Here is a 19,023-nt window from a genome sequence, read left to right as displayed (position 1 = left end):
ACAGCGTACAGAACCTCAGCCTTTAAAAGATTATGATTAGCTGGATTTCTATTGATTTTACTAGCAAATACCCCTAAGTAAATAGAATAGAAAAAAAAAAAGAAAAGTAAATAGAATTGAAAAAGAAGGTATCATCATCTATATTTCTTGGTAACTCCAATGATTATACAGGAGGTGGCGGCAAATCCAATAGAAGCCAGAATCCAACACAATCATCTGAATCCAAGTCCTCTTGGATGGCGAGGAAATGTAATCCTCCACATGCCTTCTTTGCTTCTTCCCAAGCTTCTGCTTCAGTTGTAGTTGTGGGAGTTTTCTTATAAGTTGCATAAACATAGCGGGTAGAAATTCCAACAGATAGGATCAAGCAAGCACGAGCGGTGTCGGCCTCCACTGAACAGACTTCCAATCCATTCATCCAAGCTGCAGTAAGACATTTTGGTTGAGCCATAAATTTATTATGAAGAAAACCCAGAATTGAACTGTGACTGCAGTAAATGAGAGACAAAATATTAAGGCACAAATGTTTCAGAGAGCTGATATTTGGTCAAGTATTGGTTTGGCTGACGGAGAGGCCAAGAGTTCAAATATCACCCCTTGCAAAAGCAATTGTGAAAATTAAAAAGCATTTACAATTTGATCTTTAATGAATTGAAAGCGATCAATCTGATTCAATTGCAGATAATTTGATCAGTTGTGCTCAGTTTGATGGGTTTGCCAGAATGAAATGAAAGTTTTGGCCTTGCGCAGGGATGGCTCCCAGAGGGGCGATGCCATTATGAAACAGATGGATTAAAGATGCTGCAGGATTGCTTAAATGGTAAATGAGGAAAGCGAAGAGATCATGATTAACCTGCCAATGGTTTGGCACGTGAAGATGCAACTGCAAGCCCTGGAATCAATGTCTTGTCATCAACTTCAATTCCCAGTAAATCCAAATCTAGACCAGCGCCAAACACAAATCTTTTGTCCAAGGACGAGATCTCCTCTCGAACCGCTAGAACAGAGAAGTGACAACAGTTTCAACCAGAGAAGGATGACAAGAAAGCATATCGAACATTAATAACATTTTAGCTGAGAAACAGCTATGCTTCATTGCGAATAACAGGAAGAAGACTTCCACGGTCTGTCAATGTGTAGTATTTTGATACAAATGAAGTCAATAATGCGACACTATACGGACACATAAGGTAAACAAATCTGTTAGTTAAGAGGTTTATTGAAAATGTAAATCTTGTATTAGTTAACACGCCATTGAAAGTGAAAGATCTACCTGAAAAAGGTAACTGGACAAAAGCCCATTTTTCTCCAACCAAGTTCTCTGGAAGTTCCATTGGGAAGGGGTTATCTAATGTCAAAAGTGGCTTGGAACCTTTTTGAAAACCAGGATGACGCATATAGATCGTCTCATAGCGTTCTTCCAACCAAAGAAGTAGTGATAGGCACTGAAAAAGGAAAACAACCATTGAAAATACAGTATACATTACAACGTTTGTAACTATAAACTCAACTGAAGCTTTATAGCAACAACCTGTAACTTGTAAGAAACCAAAAGATGGGCAATTCATACTATGTACATACAAGGAAATGCAAATTTGGCCATTGTGTTTGTCATATCTTCAGTTTTGTCAAAAGCAAAAACAGAGAATCATGAGGGTAAAGCAAGGTATTCAACTCCTAAAAGCCTTAATGTCAGGTTAAGAACCTTGGTAGTTTTTCACAATTGCATGAAAGAAGATTAAGAGTTCTATGCAGATGAGAACATGCCCTTTATTCTTTTATTTTTCTTAAAAAAGGAAATTAATCTGAGAAACTCCCAACTGCATTTTTTTTGCCTAGTCCATAAGAATGCTACAATTTCATTCTTGACACCATATATAAAAGTTACATGCTTCTATATTCTACATAAGAGTATCTGATATGGAAGAAACAATTTAAGGACTCTTGCGTTTATTTAAACCAGGATATTGCCCTCTCGAAATTGATAATTAAAATATGAAAAAAGGTGACCTTCGACTCAAAAATATCCTAGTTTTGCCCTGCAATGCTCATTTGATGTTCATACAACCTATATGGTACTAATGTAAATAGCTAACGATCTTTCTATTCTAAAGATTACTCTATCTCTTTCCCCTTTCCTTATTCCCTTCATGAATCTGTACAAGTATTTTCAAAAAACAAGTAGCACAGCACTTCAAGCTAGCTGCTTAGACTTCAGACTTTTTGCACATCTCATGCTAAAGATTAAGCAATGGTATAAGATCTAGAAACTCACCCGTTTGCTGGGCACCGGCTTTATGCCAAGTTCCCTACATGCCTTTGTAATTATCGTTTGCATTTGTGACCTATAAACCAACAAAAAGGAAATCAATCAAGAGCATTGATTATTATGTTTAATATGCATACAAGTAATCGTACATGGATATTTTGTATATGGAAAAGACCGTAAATTTGACCTGAAGAAGCGGACTCTTTCTGGCATAGGGACACCTAAATCCTCACTTATTGATACAATAGCATCCTTTAAAGTAATACTGTTGATAACATTGTTGGGAAAGTACTTTGTGTACTGAAGCGAAAGTGAAGTGTCACACACTACGAGTTCCCATATCTTCTTGCCTCTGATATCAAGAATTGGCCTAGAGCAAAAATCCAGCTCCCACTCCGTAATGCTCTGGGGATCGGTGTCTGAGTCAAGATAGCTCAATTCTGAAGTTGGGTCATCTTCTTCATCGTCATCCAATTCAGCTTCTTTCGGCACTGACACTGAGCTTTCGGATATAGAGTTTTGTTTAAAATGGTGCTGCAGCTGTTGGTAGTTTTTAGATAAGAAGAGGATGAGATGTTGCTGGATTTCGCCAGAAAGTGAGATTTGGAGATTGGTTTGTGGGATTGGAGAGCCGGGATTTGATTCTTGTGGAATTGAAACTTAGAGTTGCCATGGAAGCAATGTGAAAATGGTTAAAGAAGTGAAGATGATGGATGGTAGTTTTCAGTTATCGGAGAACCACACATATCTGTTGTAGATTGGGCGGGTTAGGATAGGGCGGCCTCCTTCTGATGCCCATTTATGCATTTGGGGCTCCACTTCAAGAGGAGTGGTTTGGGTCTGTTGGTGATTGGTCCTGGGGTTAGGTTGTTAACTTTGGGTTGCATCATGGGTTTCATGTTTGTGGGATTTTCATGGGCTTTTTCATAGGAAAGAACAAAAGGAAGAATAAAGGATGGCAGAGGACTTATCTGCGAGAAGTGAGGAGGCCGGGCGCAAGGACTCTTTCTTCCCAACTCCCTCCCTGCCAAGCCTTCCAGCAGCCAACTATTACAAAAGAGGGGCAAACCCAGAAAGCCTATAGCTCCCATGTTATGTAAGTCCTGATCTCTCGACACCCCCATTACTTTTTTTTGGTTTTTTAAGCCATTTACATGAGCTAATACTTGCCTGTCATTGCGTGGTTAAATCTCTCTGCAAACCCATTATTCTTAAGATATTACATATGTTTCTTTAGACATCAATTCTTGCTTTGTCTGTCAAAAAGTATTAATTCGTTCAATTTTCCTGATTTGGATTAGGAGTTTTTTTTTTATTCTTTTGAGCTACAAATTACTACCTAGTATATAGGATTGCCATGATGTGCGTGATAGCAAAAGTTGTAGCTATTGTCGGTATATTTGAATGTATGATGTAGCTTCCTGTAATGGATAGGTACCTAAAGGAGCTGGCTTTGTCTGATTAAAAAAGGATGGTGAAGTTTTCAGCTTATTCTTTGATGATATCGTCATTTACACCTTTTCATTCTGTTATCCTGAAAAACCATCGCAGAGTTTCTATAAATATACCTTACAACTATTCGACCAAAGCAAGGACCATTTCTTCTTATACTCCAAACGCTCAAATTCATACAGAAGACGAGATGGTTGCCAGGCGCTATCTTCCTCCTCTGTTTAGGTACATAATAGTAATATCTAGGCTTTTTAATTTTAGCTTCAACAAACTATATGGAATGAGAATCTGTTTTGGTTGCATTGATTTGCAGCGTAGCTCCCATGATGGAGTGGACTGATAATCATTATAGGACTCTTGCCCGCCTCATTTCAAAACATGCTTGGCTTTACACAGAGATGCTTGCAGCTGAAACTATTGTATATCAAAAAGGGAATCTGGTAAGTTAGTGAAAGAAGACATGTCTTTTAAAGAACACTTTCCATATTACTATATATTTTTTTAATCTTCTGTTTAGAGATGGTTGACATTGTGATGACGGACTTTACAACCCATCAATAGTTGAAAAAATAAAGAATTACAGGGCTTGAGACAAAATCACTTTAGTTCGTGTGTTTCATGACACATAGCTGGCAATGGGGAATCTTAATTGAAAGTGCTTAGATAAAAAAACAGAACACCAACAAAGATGGAAAGGAAGCAACAGGAATTCTCTAGATGTACGTTTGATTTTTCTGGTTGCAAGTAGGGAACATATTTTGGTTGCTGAACTTTATGCTTTATAGTGCTAAATTGTAAGTGATAACAATTGCTGATTCTCTTGATTTCATTTTTTTTTTTCTTGCTCAGGACAGGTTCTTGGCGTATTCACCAGAACAGCATCCTATTGTTCTTCAAATTGGTGGGAATAACTTAGAAAACTTGGCAAAAGCCACTGAACTTGCTAATGCTTACCACTATGATGAGATTAATTTCAAGTTTGTACAATTCTTTTACCTGATTTCATGGACTTCCTTATATTTTGCAATTTTGCTCAACTAATGCATTTTCTTTTGTTTTTTTTTTTAAATGTTTTTCTTGCTATAAAACCAGTTGTGGGTGTCCTAGTCCAAAAGTTGCAGGGCATGGTTGCTTTGGTGTTCGTCTTATGCTTGATCCAAAGGTTTGATAGCTATGCTGATAAAATTGTCAAAATGGCAAGCAGATTCAATTATGCTTTTCTTTGCCAATGTGCACTTACATGTTCAGCTTATAATTATAAGGAAAGTTTGTTGGAGAGGCCATGTCAGTCATTGCTGCCAATACAAATGTTCCTGTCAGTGTCAAATGCCGGATTGGTGTTGATGATCATGATTCATATAATGAGCTCTGTAAGGTCTTTCTGCCAATATTACCTGTTAACTGGAACTAGCTCAGATTTTTGGTTTTTCCATTTTGTGTGTGTGTGTGTTCTTACTTTTATTCAGGAAAGGATTGTTCCTATCATTGTGTTTAGTGCTGACTGCCTCATTGGATGCTAAGTCTTGCTTTCTTCTTCTCTCTCCTTTTCAGGTGATTTTATCTACAAGGTTTCTTCCCTATCACCAACTAGGCATTTCATCATACATTCACGGAAGGCTCTACTAAATGGCATTAGCCCAGCTGATAATCGAAGAATTCCTCCACTGAAGTAATCTTTTATTGAGCTTTAGATTTGTTTATATCAAACTGTTCAGTTACGTTACCTGTTGCTCAATATTAATGTACCACTATCTTTGAGATGAGCAATTGACCACTTGTCTTTTCTGAATTCAGATACGAGTACTATTACGCCCTCTTGCGTGACTTTCCAGACTTGAAGTTTACAATAAATGGAGGCATAAATTCTGTTGTTGAGGTGAACCTTTATCAAACTAATCATTTATTTACTCTGGCAAACCTTAAGTATAATAAGTCTGGTGTCCTGTATTGTTATTTGGTGATGCCATGAATGTCAATTAGGAAACATATTCTCATATCTGTTTACACTATGATGAGAAGGTTTCCCTCCATGGACTTAAATTAAAGGAATTTTGCATTATTCCATTTCTGGATTTTATTACAGTCTTGTAATGTAGTTGGTAATTACCATTAAATAACACATAGTTGCATCCTGGAAAATTGAGCTTGGTTTTAGCTAATGTGCTTTTCAACGCATTGGAGAACTGATGGGGGATAGCAAATTTCTGTAGAAAAGAGAAATTTTTTTTTGGCTGTCTTAGAGTCACATTTGCTTTGGTCTTTAACCACCTTTGTTTGGCATTGCTGTCATAACTCTTCTCAGCACATCTGTAACCTATTATTTATGGACGTTTCTAATCGTAGGTAAATGCAGCACTAAGAGAAGGAGCTCATGGTGTTATGGTTGGACGTGCTGCATACAACTTGTGTGTTTAATGCATCTTTTACTTTTTGTTGGCTATTGAGCGTTTGTTTTCCTATATTTATTAAGCTATCTCTCTGATCTACTATTTTTGGCTAACTCTGAATTAGCTGAGTAAATGTTGTTTGGTATCTTCAACAGCCCTTGGCAGACTTTGGGACATGTTGATACTGCAATATATGGTCAACCAAGTAGTGGTCTTACACGCCGCGTGGTTGGATGGAAAATTGCTGCCCTTAATTGATGCATTTTGCCCACTTTTGTCATTAAATTAATTTTGTCTTGCTGTTTACACTTCTACTTTTAGATCCTTGAACGATATCAAGAATATGGCGACTCTGTTTTGGGAAGAAATGGAAATAATAGACCTAATGTCCGAGAGGTGGCGAAGGTAGGCAATTTTGTCAGTTTCACATCATCGTTGCAATCATCCCTTTGTTCATGAGGAAATATTGCTGTTAGTAGTCATTGTGGATGGTTTTCAAAGCCTTCAGAAATATACCTGTTGTTAATCACTCTCTGTACTAATGTTGTTTCAGGTTATGTTTCCGGTTTGCTTAAGGTTTATCATCATTTAAATATAGCTTTTCTTTACCCTTTACCTTCATCCATAATGTGTCTTTATGAATATGCTATAATATCTGCAGCCTCTGCTCAACCTTTTTTACTCAGAGCCTGGAAATAGTCTGTGGAAACGCAAAGCTGACTCTGCTTTCCAGCATTGCACGGTATGAAAATTGTTATAACCCTTCTTACTTCTTCCTTTAGAAGAGTTAGTACAGTTTTTGGAAACTTGTCTGGATAGTTTTGGCCTAAAAGGAAATTACAAACCTCTGCTACTTGAAGCAGATCAGGTTCTTTAGCTTGTATCATTTTCAGGGATTGCGCCTTCATTTATTTATTCAAAGAAGCTTCCCGAAACAGTGAAATCCATAAATTCACGATTGGAATCCTTAAAATCTTAATGGCTAATGCTTCAACTTTACTTTCCTATTGAATCCATCTAAATTCTCTCTTTAGCTACAGTGAAATGAAGTTTGACACAGTTTTTCTTATTGCAGACAATGAAATCCTTCTTTGAGGAAACGCTTGTGGCAATCCCTGATTCAGTCTTGGATTCACCTATTGAGGGGGTGCCATCCGGTCGTGAAGATCTTTTTGCTAATGTACAAGATTTACTGCCATCCCCATATGATGTAAGAGAACAAGAAGCGGTGTATGCATAGATTTATCATGTTCTAAACTCCTTGGTTCCCAATTGATAAATCTCAAATTGCAATTCATTTTTTTGGAATACGGCCTAATTGGTCCCATGCTACAATATGTATCAAAACATATAAATGGTTAATTTAAAAAAGTTTTGCTGTCATTCTTTATGGTGATAAGAATCACTTGGACATGTTCAGTCACTAGTATCTGTGTTTTGTTTCACCTCCCCTGCTGCAGTCAGTTTTCTATTGCTAGAGTGTTGTTGAGCATGCAGCAAAGTTGTGGTGGAGCCTATGTTTGTAAAAGTTAGACTATTGTAGCAATATTTCATGACGGTAGAAAGAGGAAAGACATTGCATTTCATTTGTTTTGGTACATATGGTTGATGCTGGCTTGTCCATGATCCTGTTTTTCTTGCCTGTACTTTCTCTAGCAGCAATAGGATGTGAATTCAATTCAATCTGAGGGATAAAGAATAAATTAAGAAAAATGAGTTATCTGGAGAGAGAGGCAGGAGTTCTCTTAGTTGTTGGTCCCCATTTTCTGAAATTGGGAACCACCTAAGAGATTTCATGGCTACCACAGGTTTCTACATTGATAATTCGAATGATGTGGCACTCGAACATTGGTCCAAAATTTTCTTTCGATAAGGTCTCAGATTCGGGTGCTCCTAAACGAAGAATTTAACTAACTTGAAACAAAAACTCCCTCAGAGTCGGAAACCCGTTGGCACCTAAGCACCTGAAGTAAAAATGGCTTCGATCACCATGACAGCATCATTCCTCGGCACCACCAGCCTCACAAAAGGGTCTCCCAGAATTGCCCACAGGAGACTCGTGGTTGCCAATACTGCAAAAGGAGCTGAAGTGGAGAGTGTTAAGTTGAGCGGTGAGACCAAAAGAGAGTGCAACAATCGCAGGAGGGAGCTGATGTTTGCAGCTGCAGCTGCCGCAGTTTGCTCAGTTGCCGGGGTTGCAGCGGCAGGCGAGCCCAAACCTGGCACTCCAGAGGCCAGGAAGGTGTATGCTCCTATTTGTGTCACCATGCCGACTGCTAAGATCTGTCACAAGTGAGGCACTGCCGTAGTCTGGCTGTGGCAGTGCTGAAAACCATGTAACTTGTTAGTGCTTGTAATTTTTATCTTGGGAGGTACTTGAAATCTAATTCAGTGCTTTATTTTGCCCGATGATCGCAATGGATGAGACCAACTTTGTACTTGTTTTCCTCTTACATTGTTTTTGTTTTGATCACCCTGGTTAGAACTCACAACACCATGAGGCATGAACTCTGTCTGCCATGGATTCTGCAATCATGTGTCCTGGAAAAAACTGAAACTCACATTTCCAAGCACAATTTGGTATTAAACTGGCTCATGTCTAGTTCCATTTACAAGCCAAACAGCCATTGCAAGAGCCTGGAATTGTCGATGTTAACTGGATTTTCAATGACTTAAATTAGAGAAACTGGAATTCAAACATTTTTTATTCGGAGATTTTAACGATTATTATTCACAGAGAACTGATTCCCATCTCCCATATCCGTTACTACGAACGCGCTCGCTGCTCAGTATCAACTATAGTGACGTGGCAGAAGCGTAGCAGCAAGTGATACGAGATTGTCCTAAAAAAATCCCAAAAATTACGACTTTATCACCCCCACGTTCCCACCCCTGGAAGGCAAGAAAGCCACTTTCCTGATTCTCTGTCACTCGCTTAAAATCGCTTTCCGCGGCGAAACAGATTTGGAAACCAAGGCAGTACTCAAGGACTCGATAAAAACCATGGAATTACTCCAAGACTACGACGCTTCTTGGAGCTCCTCCACCAACTGGTCAATCGCCGGTGGTTCTCTCCCTAGTTCCGTCACCTTCGAGTCATCGTTTTCGCCGATCACCGACTCTGATGAACATGAACACGACATACATGATCCAAGCGCTGTCGGTTCCACTCCTAAATCCCCCCTTATCTTGTGCCCTACTTCACCTGATTCCACCACCCCCTGCGAGATCACCAGTAAGTCCTCCAAAGATTTACCATGTTTCTATCTATTTTATCTCCCATTCAGCAATTTCAAGTTTTTTTTTCTTTTTTATATGAAAATTTCTGACTTTGACAAAAAAAAATTGTTAGCGTACAAGATGATCTTACTGGATTATTGGGTTTTCCTTTTTTGTGGTGAAATATTCGGCATTTTGAAGTTAAGATCAGTGAAGTGACTTGTTCTTCTTGAATTTAATTGTTTTAATTTGATGGTTAAATTCAAACAATGATAAAGAATTTGTTCGAATATCCCTTTTGTCCAAATTCTTGAATTCCTTACTCACCTTGTGTGAATCATCTTATGCTGCAGTTGCCTTTGCACAAAAACATGAAGTGCGACAGGTTTATGTCCGAAGTACTGCTCGAGTATACGAAATATACAATGCTCCTAAACATCAGGGCAGCAATGAGTATCTCTTTACTGTTCGCTGCGGTATTGCCTCCAGAGATGAAGAGGTGCTTCATGCAGCCAACCCCGATGAAGCTGCTTTGGCACATCTAAAGGAAGCCAATAAAGAGTCGGATGAAAAGAGACTAAAAAATGACAGCTCTTCAAACTCGAACGAAGATGATTGGGTTGAAGTGAAAGCTCCTGATACTCCTGTGCTAGATAGTGGAAGCAGTGTGCCATCAAATTTTAGTGTGAGCTCACAGGTGAAAATTTTTTTTCTTGCAGATTCATCCAAGCAAAGCTTCCTTCCTTCCCCTTTTTCTTAGCATTCTATGGTGTTAACTGCTTGTTCTTGGTAATTTCAAAAGGAAAAAAAAGGTCATCTTCTTAACCTATTTTCATACAAATGGAGAAACTAATTTGTATCAACTATGAGAGGAGACTGCAGCTGAAACTGGGGCGAAAACTATTAAGAGCTTATATCTTTGTACATGTTCAAAAGATTAGAATCCAGAAGCAATAATGGAATGGTTAAGAACTAAAGAAAAAAGTGGGTCAAAGAAATGTAACATTAACAAGGCAAGCTGACTTTCTCAACTTCAAAGGCATGAGTAGTTTTAATTTTCAGGAGTTAGTTTGGAACATAGTTGCAACATGGAAATCTTAGTTATAAGGGGAAAATAGGAACTTGAGAATAGTCCTTTCCTCCCACTCTTCTTTTTCTCTCCTTTCCAAACAGGAGACTATCACAAGAGTCACAGTTAAACATAGAGTCATAGTTGTGTCTTTATTTAATCCATTGCTGATTGGTGAAAACTTTCAGGATTTATATGAAGCTACTGCTGAGATCAATGACACAAACCCCTGCATGTCTATTACTCTCCGCTTGCTTTCACTTCAGAATAAAGGCTGTGTATGTGTTGATGAACTCTATGTGTTTGGTGATCCTGTTGAATCAGATGATTCAGAAAATGAAGTGGGTCAGATGGGAAATGCAGCTGGAAGTTCTCTTATGGCCATGCTTGCTCCGACACTTTTGCAGTTATCTAAAACAGCAGGTCTTCGCCACATACAAAATGAAGACAGTTTTGGCACAAAGGAGAATGAAAAAACACAGGAAAATGGGCCAAAGACCATTGAACCATTAAATTGTGCAAACAAAATCCCGCAAGAAGGAAGACCCAGTTTAGCCAATCAGCAGGAATCAATTGCGTCAACAATTGAACTAAATCGACATGAGATCCCCCCACAACTTAAAGATAGAGAAGCCAAGGGCGATTTATCATGTGGGCATATTGAAAAATTCCTGGAACATCTTGTTTCTCGAGTCAGCAGAGTAGAAGATTTCTTATCGAAGTTTGAAGAGAACATGCTAAAGCCCATAAGCAGTATTGATTCAAGGCTCCAGCGGGTAGAGCAGCAGCTTGAAGAACTCACTAAGAAGCCTAAGAATTCTGAATTGCCGTCTTGCACAAGATATTCTGCCCCTGAATTTTCATGCCACGATTCAGATAATTACACTCCTTATAACATTGGAAATGAATCTTCCTGCGAAGATTTATGTGAATCACGTGAGAAGGATTTTTCATCATCTCTCCGATGTGATGAAATCATTTATTCAGTAAATGCTACTCAGTCATTCCCAAGTCTTGTAGTCACTGCTCCTGAATTTTCTAATGCTGATGACGAGGAAGATGATCATGCATCAAAAATTGATTCTCCTAAGGATAAACCAAAGCAGACTATGTCAATTGATGATGCATTAGCATCTGCCCTTGCCAGCTTCCTGTCTTCTACTTCAATTGAGCCTCAAAAATATACTCAAGCTCTTGCTGTAAAAGCCCCTGATTTTTCAAATGAAGAAGACGGTAGCATTGACAAAAAGGTGTCACGGAAATCACATTTTGGAGTAACATCTGAATCTTGCAGTCTTGACACAAGTGATGGGATGGATTCAATGATAGCATCAGTGTCCTCCAACTGTCCTTTAGAGAGAATAGTGGAGGTGACATGCTCTCTGAATGACCATGATTCTGAGCAAACAACTAAAGAAGTTGTTGAAGACTGTGAAGGACAAGTTGCCTGCCATGGCACAGTGGACTGCATAGTTACTTCAGCCAAACATGATTTGCACCAGATAGCAGGGGACGTGGGAAATGGGGAAGTTAGCAGTGGAACAAACAAAACTTTGGTTCTTGATGAAGCTGATATTCTGAATCAATTCCTTGAAAATCATGTTGATGATGGTTCTGGTGCTGATGAGGAAGGAGTTCCTGGAAGCACAGAAATTAAAGCAGAAGTCACCAAACAAGGTCTTCACGAAGAATTTCTGCAGAATGTTCTGGAATTATCGTATTCTTCTTCTGTAGTGGATTTTGAAAGTCCAATCCTGGATGTAAAGTTTACTTCTCAAGACAACTCCAATGACAAGTCTCCCCTTGAAGCCCTTTTGTTTGACACCAGTGACATGCCATTCACAGATAATGGTGCTTCTTGCTCCAAGAAAAGTGATGATGGTTCTCAAGCTGGTGAAGTCTTCAACTTAATTTCAGTAGGGGATGGGGAGCCAGCATGTCCTGCAACTGATGGTCATTTTTCTGTGGATTTGGATGGTGACGGTTTAAGCAGTCTGCCTTTGAATTTGGAGGTCAAATACCTGGAGGATTATCATGCATGCAGCAACCAGGAGCTTCCGATACCAAGTCTAATATGAAAGAGAAATGCTACTTTTGTGTCCTAATATCTTGTAAATAATCTGGTTTTCAGTTAACTCTCATAGAATCTTAGTCTTGATTGTTAATCAGTGTATGGGTAGTAGCTGACTTGAAAATGCAGATTGATGGGGTTGGTAAACAGAACTGGTTGAGAATTCTATGCTTAGTTGCTTTCTGGTTGCTGCATAAGGGTATAATTGTGGGTGTGATGGCTCAAGGAGAATAAACACGGGATAGATTCTCTGCTTTATGCTTATTTCTCTCCTTTGTTGGTACACTGTTTTCTTTAATTTTTTTATACATTTATACACTCGTATACGTTCTTTCTAGAAATCATATTTCCTTTAGTCTACCCTTCTGACGGTCTGGAGAGACTCCTTTTTAATCAATCCAAGCTTTACCATTACAGAGACGTATTTGAGGATAATACTATTACTGCTAATAGTAAAAAGCTAAGTGGTTACAGGAAAGAATAGTTAACCCCATTTTCTAGCAAAGTGCAAAGAGATTTTATTTATTTATAAAAATAATAATATATATAAATAGATTTTAAACGAGGAGGGAGGATACCATTGCCCGCTAAGAGGAAAAGAGGCTGCCCAGTAGTGACCAGTAACAGACGAAGCACCGCTAGTGCATTTCCCAAAGTGCTTTAGCCATTTTGAAAGCGAAGAGCTTTAAGCCTTCAACAGGTTGATAAACCCTCTGACGAAAACCCGAACATCAAATCCAGGGTTTTTCCCAACACAGACATCTGTCTCTCTCTGTCTGCAGATTAATAATTAGGGTTTAGATTTTGGGGCACGTCGTGGCCAAATGGAGGCGGCAGTGGTCGATGCTGGCTCCAAGCTTCTCAAGGCGGGACCCGCGATCCCGGATCAGGCTCCGTCCATGGTATGTTTCTTCAACACCTCGCTTCGAATAGGTAAAGAAACACCATACGAGGAAAATTGAAAAAACAAGTAGAGTTGTGGCTGAGAAAAGTCTAAGTGGTCGTTGAGACCAGTTCCCGAACGGAAAAATTACAGAAGAAAGAGACCAAAACTAAAACTACTGGGCTGTTACTGTTAGTTGGAACAATTAAATTACATGGTTTGTGTGACTCTGCCTTTATAATCATGGGAATTCTTGCAGAATAGAGCATTTTCATGAAGCTGTTAACTTTAAAATTTTTACTCACTGGTTTTTGCGGATATTGTTGAAGGATAAATCATGTCTTATACTGTATTAGAGTATGTTTAAAAAAAAAAAGTTGATGGACTCTTGTCATCAAGCGTGCTACTAGTTTTTAGTGTCTTTTGGGTGGCAATGTAGAATTTCCTTTTATTGTATGGGAGATTTTGGATCTCTTCCTCTCTGAGCCTTGAGATGAAAGGAAAGTCCTTGAAACCTTGCTCTCTTTCTCTCTCTATTCTTTTAATCCCTTTCTTTTAGAAGGTTTGAATAAGTGTTGCCTCTTCTCTTAATTTTGTGTTTTCATTTTGGTTGAATTACTTGTACGGGCGTGAGGTATGGCAATTTTAATTCTTTAAATTGTGGTCAGATAATTCCTACTCAAATGAAACGCATGCTTGACGATGAATCCTCAGCTGATAATTCAATGTTTGAAGATGTTACAATTGATCCTGTTGTGCGAGGATTCATTAGAGACTGGGATGCTATGGAAGATTTGTTGCACCATGTTCTATACACTGGCCTTGGATGGGAAGTTGGGAATGAAGGACAAATATTGTTTACAGATCCACTTTGTACCCCCAAGGTTGGCCACCTTATCTTTTTCATTCTATTCTTGCTGATCTTCAAGTTGATCTTTTGCTAATTAAAGGAAAGATATCGAACAGGATGCTGTTCTCTCAAAGGTTATGTTTGCCTATTCTTGAGAAAAATAGACTATTGTAGTTTTATGCTAAATGTAGATTTCGTTTACCTGCTGTAATCCCTCATTAACTGGCCTTTAATTAGTAGAATGGATTTGGTAACTGTTAAACCCTTTTGTAGTACCTCCTCATTTTCCCTGCCATGCCCGTTTTACTTTTGTCCTAGCATTCTGGCCAAATCTATTATTCTTTGAGGTTGATTACCATGTGAATAAATGGTGTAAAATTATTATACTTTATGTTTTTCCTTATAACTAATTATTTTCCAGGCTGCCAGAGAACAACTGGTGCAGTTGCTATTCGAAACTTTTAATGTCTCAGGATTTTATGCGTCAGAGCAAGCAGTATTATCTCTGTATGCTGTTGGGCGTATCTCAGGTTGTACTGTTGATATTGGTCATGGGAAGATAGGTATGTGCATGAATGCATTGAAGCATGTGAGGTTTAATATTTTGGGTGCTTGGTTCTACACTCATGTATGTAAAGGGCAAGTTAAAATCTTTTTACTCATATCAGAAAAAATAAGACCAGCATGATGACACGTATTGAGCTCTTTCACAAATTCATAACAAAATAAATAACAGCCTTGAACATTGAGTAATTACAGGAAGTGAAAATAAAATATCTTACCGGTCAGGTATTTAGCATACCTCATAGAGTTGAATTTAGTTGTGGACAATAGATCAGGAATCAGTTACAATTGGCTTTAAGCTGCAAAGGCTTTTTCCTATTAATTTTATTGATTTTCTGTTGTGCCATGTGGTCTTTGCCCTGGTCAACAGACATAGCTCCAGTACTTGAAGGTGCTGTCCAACACATTGCCTCAAGAAGATTTGAAATTGGAGGTATTGATTTGACAAAGTTACTTGCTCAAGAACTGGGTAAATCTAATCCTATGGTAAACCTCAGCATCTCAGATGTTGAGAAATTAAAAGAGCAGTTCTCATGTTGTGCTGAAGATGAACTTGCTTATGACAGAACCCTAAAATCATGTGAGACAGAGGAGCATACCCTTCCTGATGGACAGGTTTGTTTTTTCTTTTTTGCTTTATTTTCGCACTTGTTTAAGTTCCTGATTTTTACCTAAGTCCTTAATCTTACCTTGGGCGTCCTTAAAGTTTGCTGGCTCTATATCTCTCATATTATAATTTGGAGTATGTAGAGGATTGACATAAGGAGTTAATGGCTGTTATAAATTTTCGTATCATACATGAGAAAAAGAAGATGAATGTTCTTAATGTGGTGCATCTGCATTTAGGATCTCCAAGTTGTTCTGTTTTTGATTGTAATACTTTTCAAATGTCAATTCAGGTGATAAGAATTGGAAGAGAAAGATTTACTGTTGGTGAGGCATTGTTTCAACCATCTATATTGGGTTTAGAAGCTCATGGAATTGTTGAGCAGCTTGTTCGTAGTATTTCAACAGTTTCTTCTGAGAACCAGAAGCAACTGCTAGAAAATACTGTCCTTTGTGGTGGGACTACTTCTATGACTGGTAAGAATCATATCTTTTGATCCTTCTGATGTTTGGATAATGAAGGAGGGTTAGTTTTGCATTCTCTTAGCCATGACATATGTTTCATTAGAATTTTAGGTGTAGTTGCTTTGATGTTAATATGCTGCATGTTGACTATTTGCTTCACCGCTGTTAACTTGTTTTACCTCTGCTTACTGCAGGTTTTGAAGATAGGTTTCAGAAAGAAGCAAGCCTGTGCACATCAGCTATCCGTCCTTCACTAGTAAAGGTAATCTATTATGTGACCAGGGTGAATTAATGCTATATTTGGTAATTCTCACACGGTGTACATATGGGGCAAAATACATCAGTCTAAATGTGTATACTTTGCTTTCTAATTGATTGTGTTAATCGTTCTTAGTTTATGTTTGCAGCCTCCAGAATATATGCCAGAGAATTTGACAGTGTACTCAGCATGGGTGGGAGGTGCAATTCTTGCTAAAGTGGTGTTTCCACAAAATCAGCATGTAACAAAGGCAGATTACGATGAGACTGGCCCTTCTGTTGTTCATCGAAAGTGTTTTTGATTAAATTTACCCTAGTGAGCAAAGTTCTTGTTCGCAGCTTTCTGTCTGTAGTATATTAAGATACTAATGGCAGTAGAAAAACCAGGAATCGAAATTTGTGTTAACTGAGAAAGCTAATTGCGCGCTTATGTTACTGATATCAGTGTAGGTGACTGGGTATCTTTTTCATTTCAAGGATCAGCGTTTCCATGGCTTGCAGCAATTGAACAAGTTAATCAGAATTGTTTTGTGCTACCTTCATTACGGTGGACCTAATTGATATATCCTCTACTTAAATATTTTCCTTTTTGCCCTTAATTTATATTATGGAGGGCGTAATTTATATGATTGTGAAAAATCCCTTAAATGTATCCATCTGTTGTCCCAACAATTTCTTGTCATTCTTATACAATTATTTTTCTAATTGAAAACAAAGGAAGAACAATGTCCGAAGGCATTGATTGAATGCTTTTGCAGCGGTTTTCCTTGTCTCAATCGCTAAGGACATTTCAGTCTCTTCCCATATCCATTTCCTCAGTGAATTGACCCCGGTTCCCTCTTGTAAGTCAGGCAGGATTTTAGCTTAAGGAATTGCAGGCACTAATAGGTTAGCTGATGCTTGGCGTGTGCACAATCGCAACAAGCTGTAGTGAGCCAAGGAACTGTTCTATCATGAGAACCATAATTACTAAGGTGAGAGACTTGAATCCATTTTGCCTCGAATAATTTTGTACAGATTGTGGTGCAATTTTTCCACAGGCTGAGACAATCTTTCGCACTCATGACTACGAGGCTATTGATAACGATGCTGCTCTGCTAATGGTGATTGTACTTGAGTTCACATCACCTAGGTATGATCCTGATTCTCTATGAACCGTTCAAGCGATGTACTGAGTTGGAATTCTTCCCCATTCATGACACAGCTCATCTGGCTTTGTTAGGGCCATCCTACATCACCTTTGCCAACTTCGTCTGTCTTATTCACAATCGATTCGCTCCAAGGCCCCATTGGAACTTCTTTCCTACTCTTTCTGACTCTTGGTTCCTTGCTAAGATGCTTTTAACTTCTCTTCCACGTTTATTCTTCCTATGGGACGTTAGGGACAAGTCGCAGAAAAGATGGGCCCAGGTTTGTTAATGCTATAAAAATAAACCTCCACGCTTTCTTCTCCCCTGGTCTCCTCCTGCAATTTGGGATTCAAGAGCTTTACGTTTTATGAAGCATTTAGATTGATTGATTGATTGAGGGACGAAACAAGCCAGATAACTAAGAAGGAAATGCACCAAGAGCACTTTAAAACCTCTAGGATCGCAGTTTGAGCCCAGAAGGTTTCCCCCAAAGATACTAACTAAACACAACTTTGTTGTATCCTAGTTTAGTTTTCACATAAACTTGGAAGAAGGGGGGAAGACTCATTTGTTCATGTACAACAAACATTGTCAGAAGAAGCATCGAAGCATCCATTGGACTTGGGGTAGGCGGTGAAGGTGTGAAACAAGTTGGGTTAAGTTTCGGATTTGGTTTTTGCCTGTTAGAAATGACAGCAAAAAAGTGTCCAAATAATGAATGGTTGATTTCAGCTCGCATTTCTGGCTCCGGACTTGAAGCTGTCCTGAGGCCTTAGTGTTCTATGCCTCTGCTATTTTGGCAGCATGTTTTTCTGTCCTGCTGGACATCAAGAAACTGGAGTTCAAAGCCCCAAAACTTCAGCTAAACCAGACACTTTTGACGTTTTAAATTGCAACTTGAGTAGGTTCTTTGCTACCCATTAGTATCTCAACGTTTCAATCCCCAAAAGTGAACATTTCGGAATCTGACAATCTGTTATGTTCACTCTCACTTTTCATAGGCATCTGTTCTGTTTCCAAGGAGGTTCTTACGGGGTCTATGCTTCCGAGGGGCTGTCCCGTTTTCTAAAGTTATTTCTAATCGAATGCCTGTTTCGTAACCAAAATGTGATCAGATTCTTGGTCACTTCTTCATGTTTGAGTCAGATTCTTAACAACGAGATTTGGCTGCATTATCAAGGAGGCAAAAGGAAAACACCCCTCCGATTGTCAATTTGTTACATCATAGAGGTTTAAAAGGCTCTAAGGGGAAAAAACACACCCGAAGCAAATGTGAATGGTGCCAATTTTGTAATGGGACCCAAGCCTACAGAGCCACAGCGAACTATCAACCCAAAATCCAAAGGCTTCCCATCCACACATCAGAATCTGATTCATAACTTGCCCCACACAGCAAAATATAAAAGCAAGTGGACAAAGTCTTGATTCATGGCATCCCGAGCCTAAGAAAGAAAAAATAATCCCCAGAAAACAGCTACCATCTATGCTTCTCTCTTCTCTTTGCCCCACCCCACCTTGTCTCAAGGCAAATTGCAGGCTTTTTTTAATACTTGTCAATGGCCATAACAGAGGGAAAGAAAAATGATGAGTACTTTTTAAGGATTTTTCTTTAGAATTTCCCACAATTGATTCAAAGGAGCTGCAACATATTAATTATATATATATCAGAATGATTCATGTCTATAAAGGGTAATTATGATTCGGGATCTCAGGATTTTCCCACCAGGACTGAGAAAGAAAGAGATTGGCTACCTTTGCTGTCCTATTCTTTTGATCAATATGGAGCTACACCAATATATA

General features: G+C 38.7%; 5 protein-coding genes across 11 annotated transcripts; 4 read left to right on the top strand and 1 right to left on the bottom strand.

Moving 5' to 3' along the window:
* Positions 1–68: 68 nt before the first annotated feature.
* Positions 69–2,942, bottom strand: ATAB2 (RNA binding protein). Its single transcript, XM_021424005.2, is given in 7 exon segments — positions 69–423; positions 854–997; positions 1,274–1,445; positions 2,276–2,345; positions 2,457–2,841; positions 2,844–2,906; positions 2,909–2,942. Coding segments are annotated over 7 exon segments (1,128 nt in total). The 3' UTR covers positions 69–163.
* Positions 2,943–3,228: 286 nt separating this feature from the next.
* LOC110413827 (Aldolase-type TIM barrel family protein) lies at positions 3,229–7,510 on the top strand. 7 transcript variants are annotated; one of them, XM_021424805.2, is made up of 13 exons: positions 3,229–3,365; positions 3,821–3,946; positions 4,035–4,161; positions 4,571–4,698; positions 4,814–4,883; positions 4,989–5,091; positions 5,273–5,390; positions 5,516–5,597; positions 6,065–6,126; positions 6,264–6,336; positions 6,430–6,513; positions 6,770–6,850; positions 7,184–7,510. In XM_021424805.2, the coding sequence occupies exons 2-13, from the start codon at positions 3,912–3,914 to the stop codon at positions 7,346–7,348; spliced, it is 1,128 nt and encodes a 375-aa protein (XP_021280480.2). In that variant the 5' UTR covers positions 3,229–3,365; positions 3,821–3,911; the 3' UTR covers positions 7,349–7,510. The 7 variants fall into 7 exon arrangements, with proteins under 7 accessions (XP_021280480.2, XP_021280481.1, XP_021280482.1 ...); XM_021424806.2 differs by having other exon boundaries at positions 3,252–3,365; positions 3,704–3,946; XM_021424807.2 differs by having other exon boundaries at positions 3,273–3,365; positions 3,714–3,946.
* A 495-nt stretch (positions 7,511–8,005) lies between these two features.
* LOC110413828 (photosystem II 5 kDa protein, chloroplastic-like) lies at positions 8,006–8,511 on the top strand. Its single transcript, XM_021424810.2, has one exon. The coding sequence runs from the start codon at positions 8,084–8,086 to the stop codon at positions 8,402–8,404; it is 321 nt and encodes a 106-aa protein (XP_021280485.1). The 5' UTR covers positions 8,006–8,083; the 3' UTR covers positions 8,405–8,511.
* Positions 8,512–8,647: 136 nt separating this feature from the next.
* LOC110413825 (40S ribosomal protein S27) lies at positions 8,648–12,808 on the top strand. Its single transcript, XM_021424804.2, has 3 exons — positions 8,648–9,343; positions 9,681–10,024; positions 10,585–12,808. Exons 1-3 carry the CDS (start codon positions 9,112–9,114, stop codon positions 12,472–12,474), a joined length of 2,466 nt encoding a protein of 821 aa, XP_021280479.1. The 5' UTR covers positions 8,648–9,111; the 3' UTR covers positions 12,475–12,808.
* A 217-nt stretch (positions 12,809–13,025) lies between these two features.
* ARP7 (actin-related protein 7) lies at positions 13,026–16,597 on the top strand. Its single transcript, XM_021424758.2, has 7 exons — positions 13,026–13,369; positions 14,019–14,234; positions 14,622–14,763; positions 15,135–15,379; positions 15,664–15,847; positions 16,030–16,097; positions 16,243–16,597. Exons 1-7 carry the CDS (start codon positions 13,292–13,294, stop codon positions 16,393–16,395), a joined length of 1,086 nt encoding a protein of 361 aa, XP_021280433.1. The 5' UTR covers positions 13,026–13,291; the 3' UTR covers positions 16,396–16,597.
* Positions 16,598–19,023: the final 2,426 nt, after the last annotated feature.

Source organism: Theobroma umbraticum, unplaced genomic scaffold (genome assembly GCF_002168275.2).
Source record: "Theobroma umbraticum cultivar Fairchild unplaced genomic scaffold, ASM216827v3 scaffold_4.1, whole genome shotgun sequence".
Lineage (NCBI taxonomy): Eukaryota > Viridiplantae > Streptophyta > Magnoliopsida > Malvales > Malvaceae > Theobroma > Theobroma umbraticum.
This window is presented reverse-complemented; position numbering and strand designations above follow the sequence as displayed.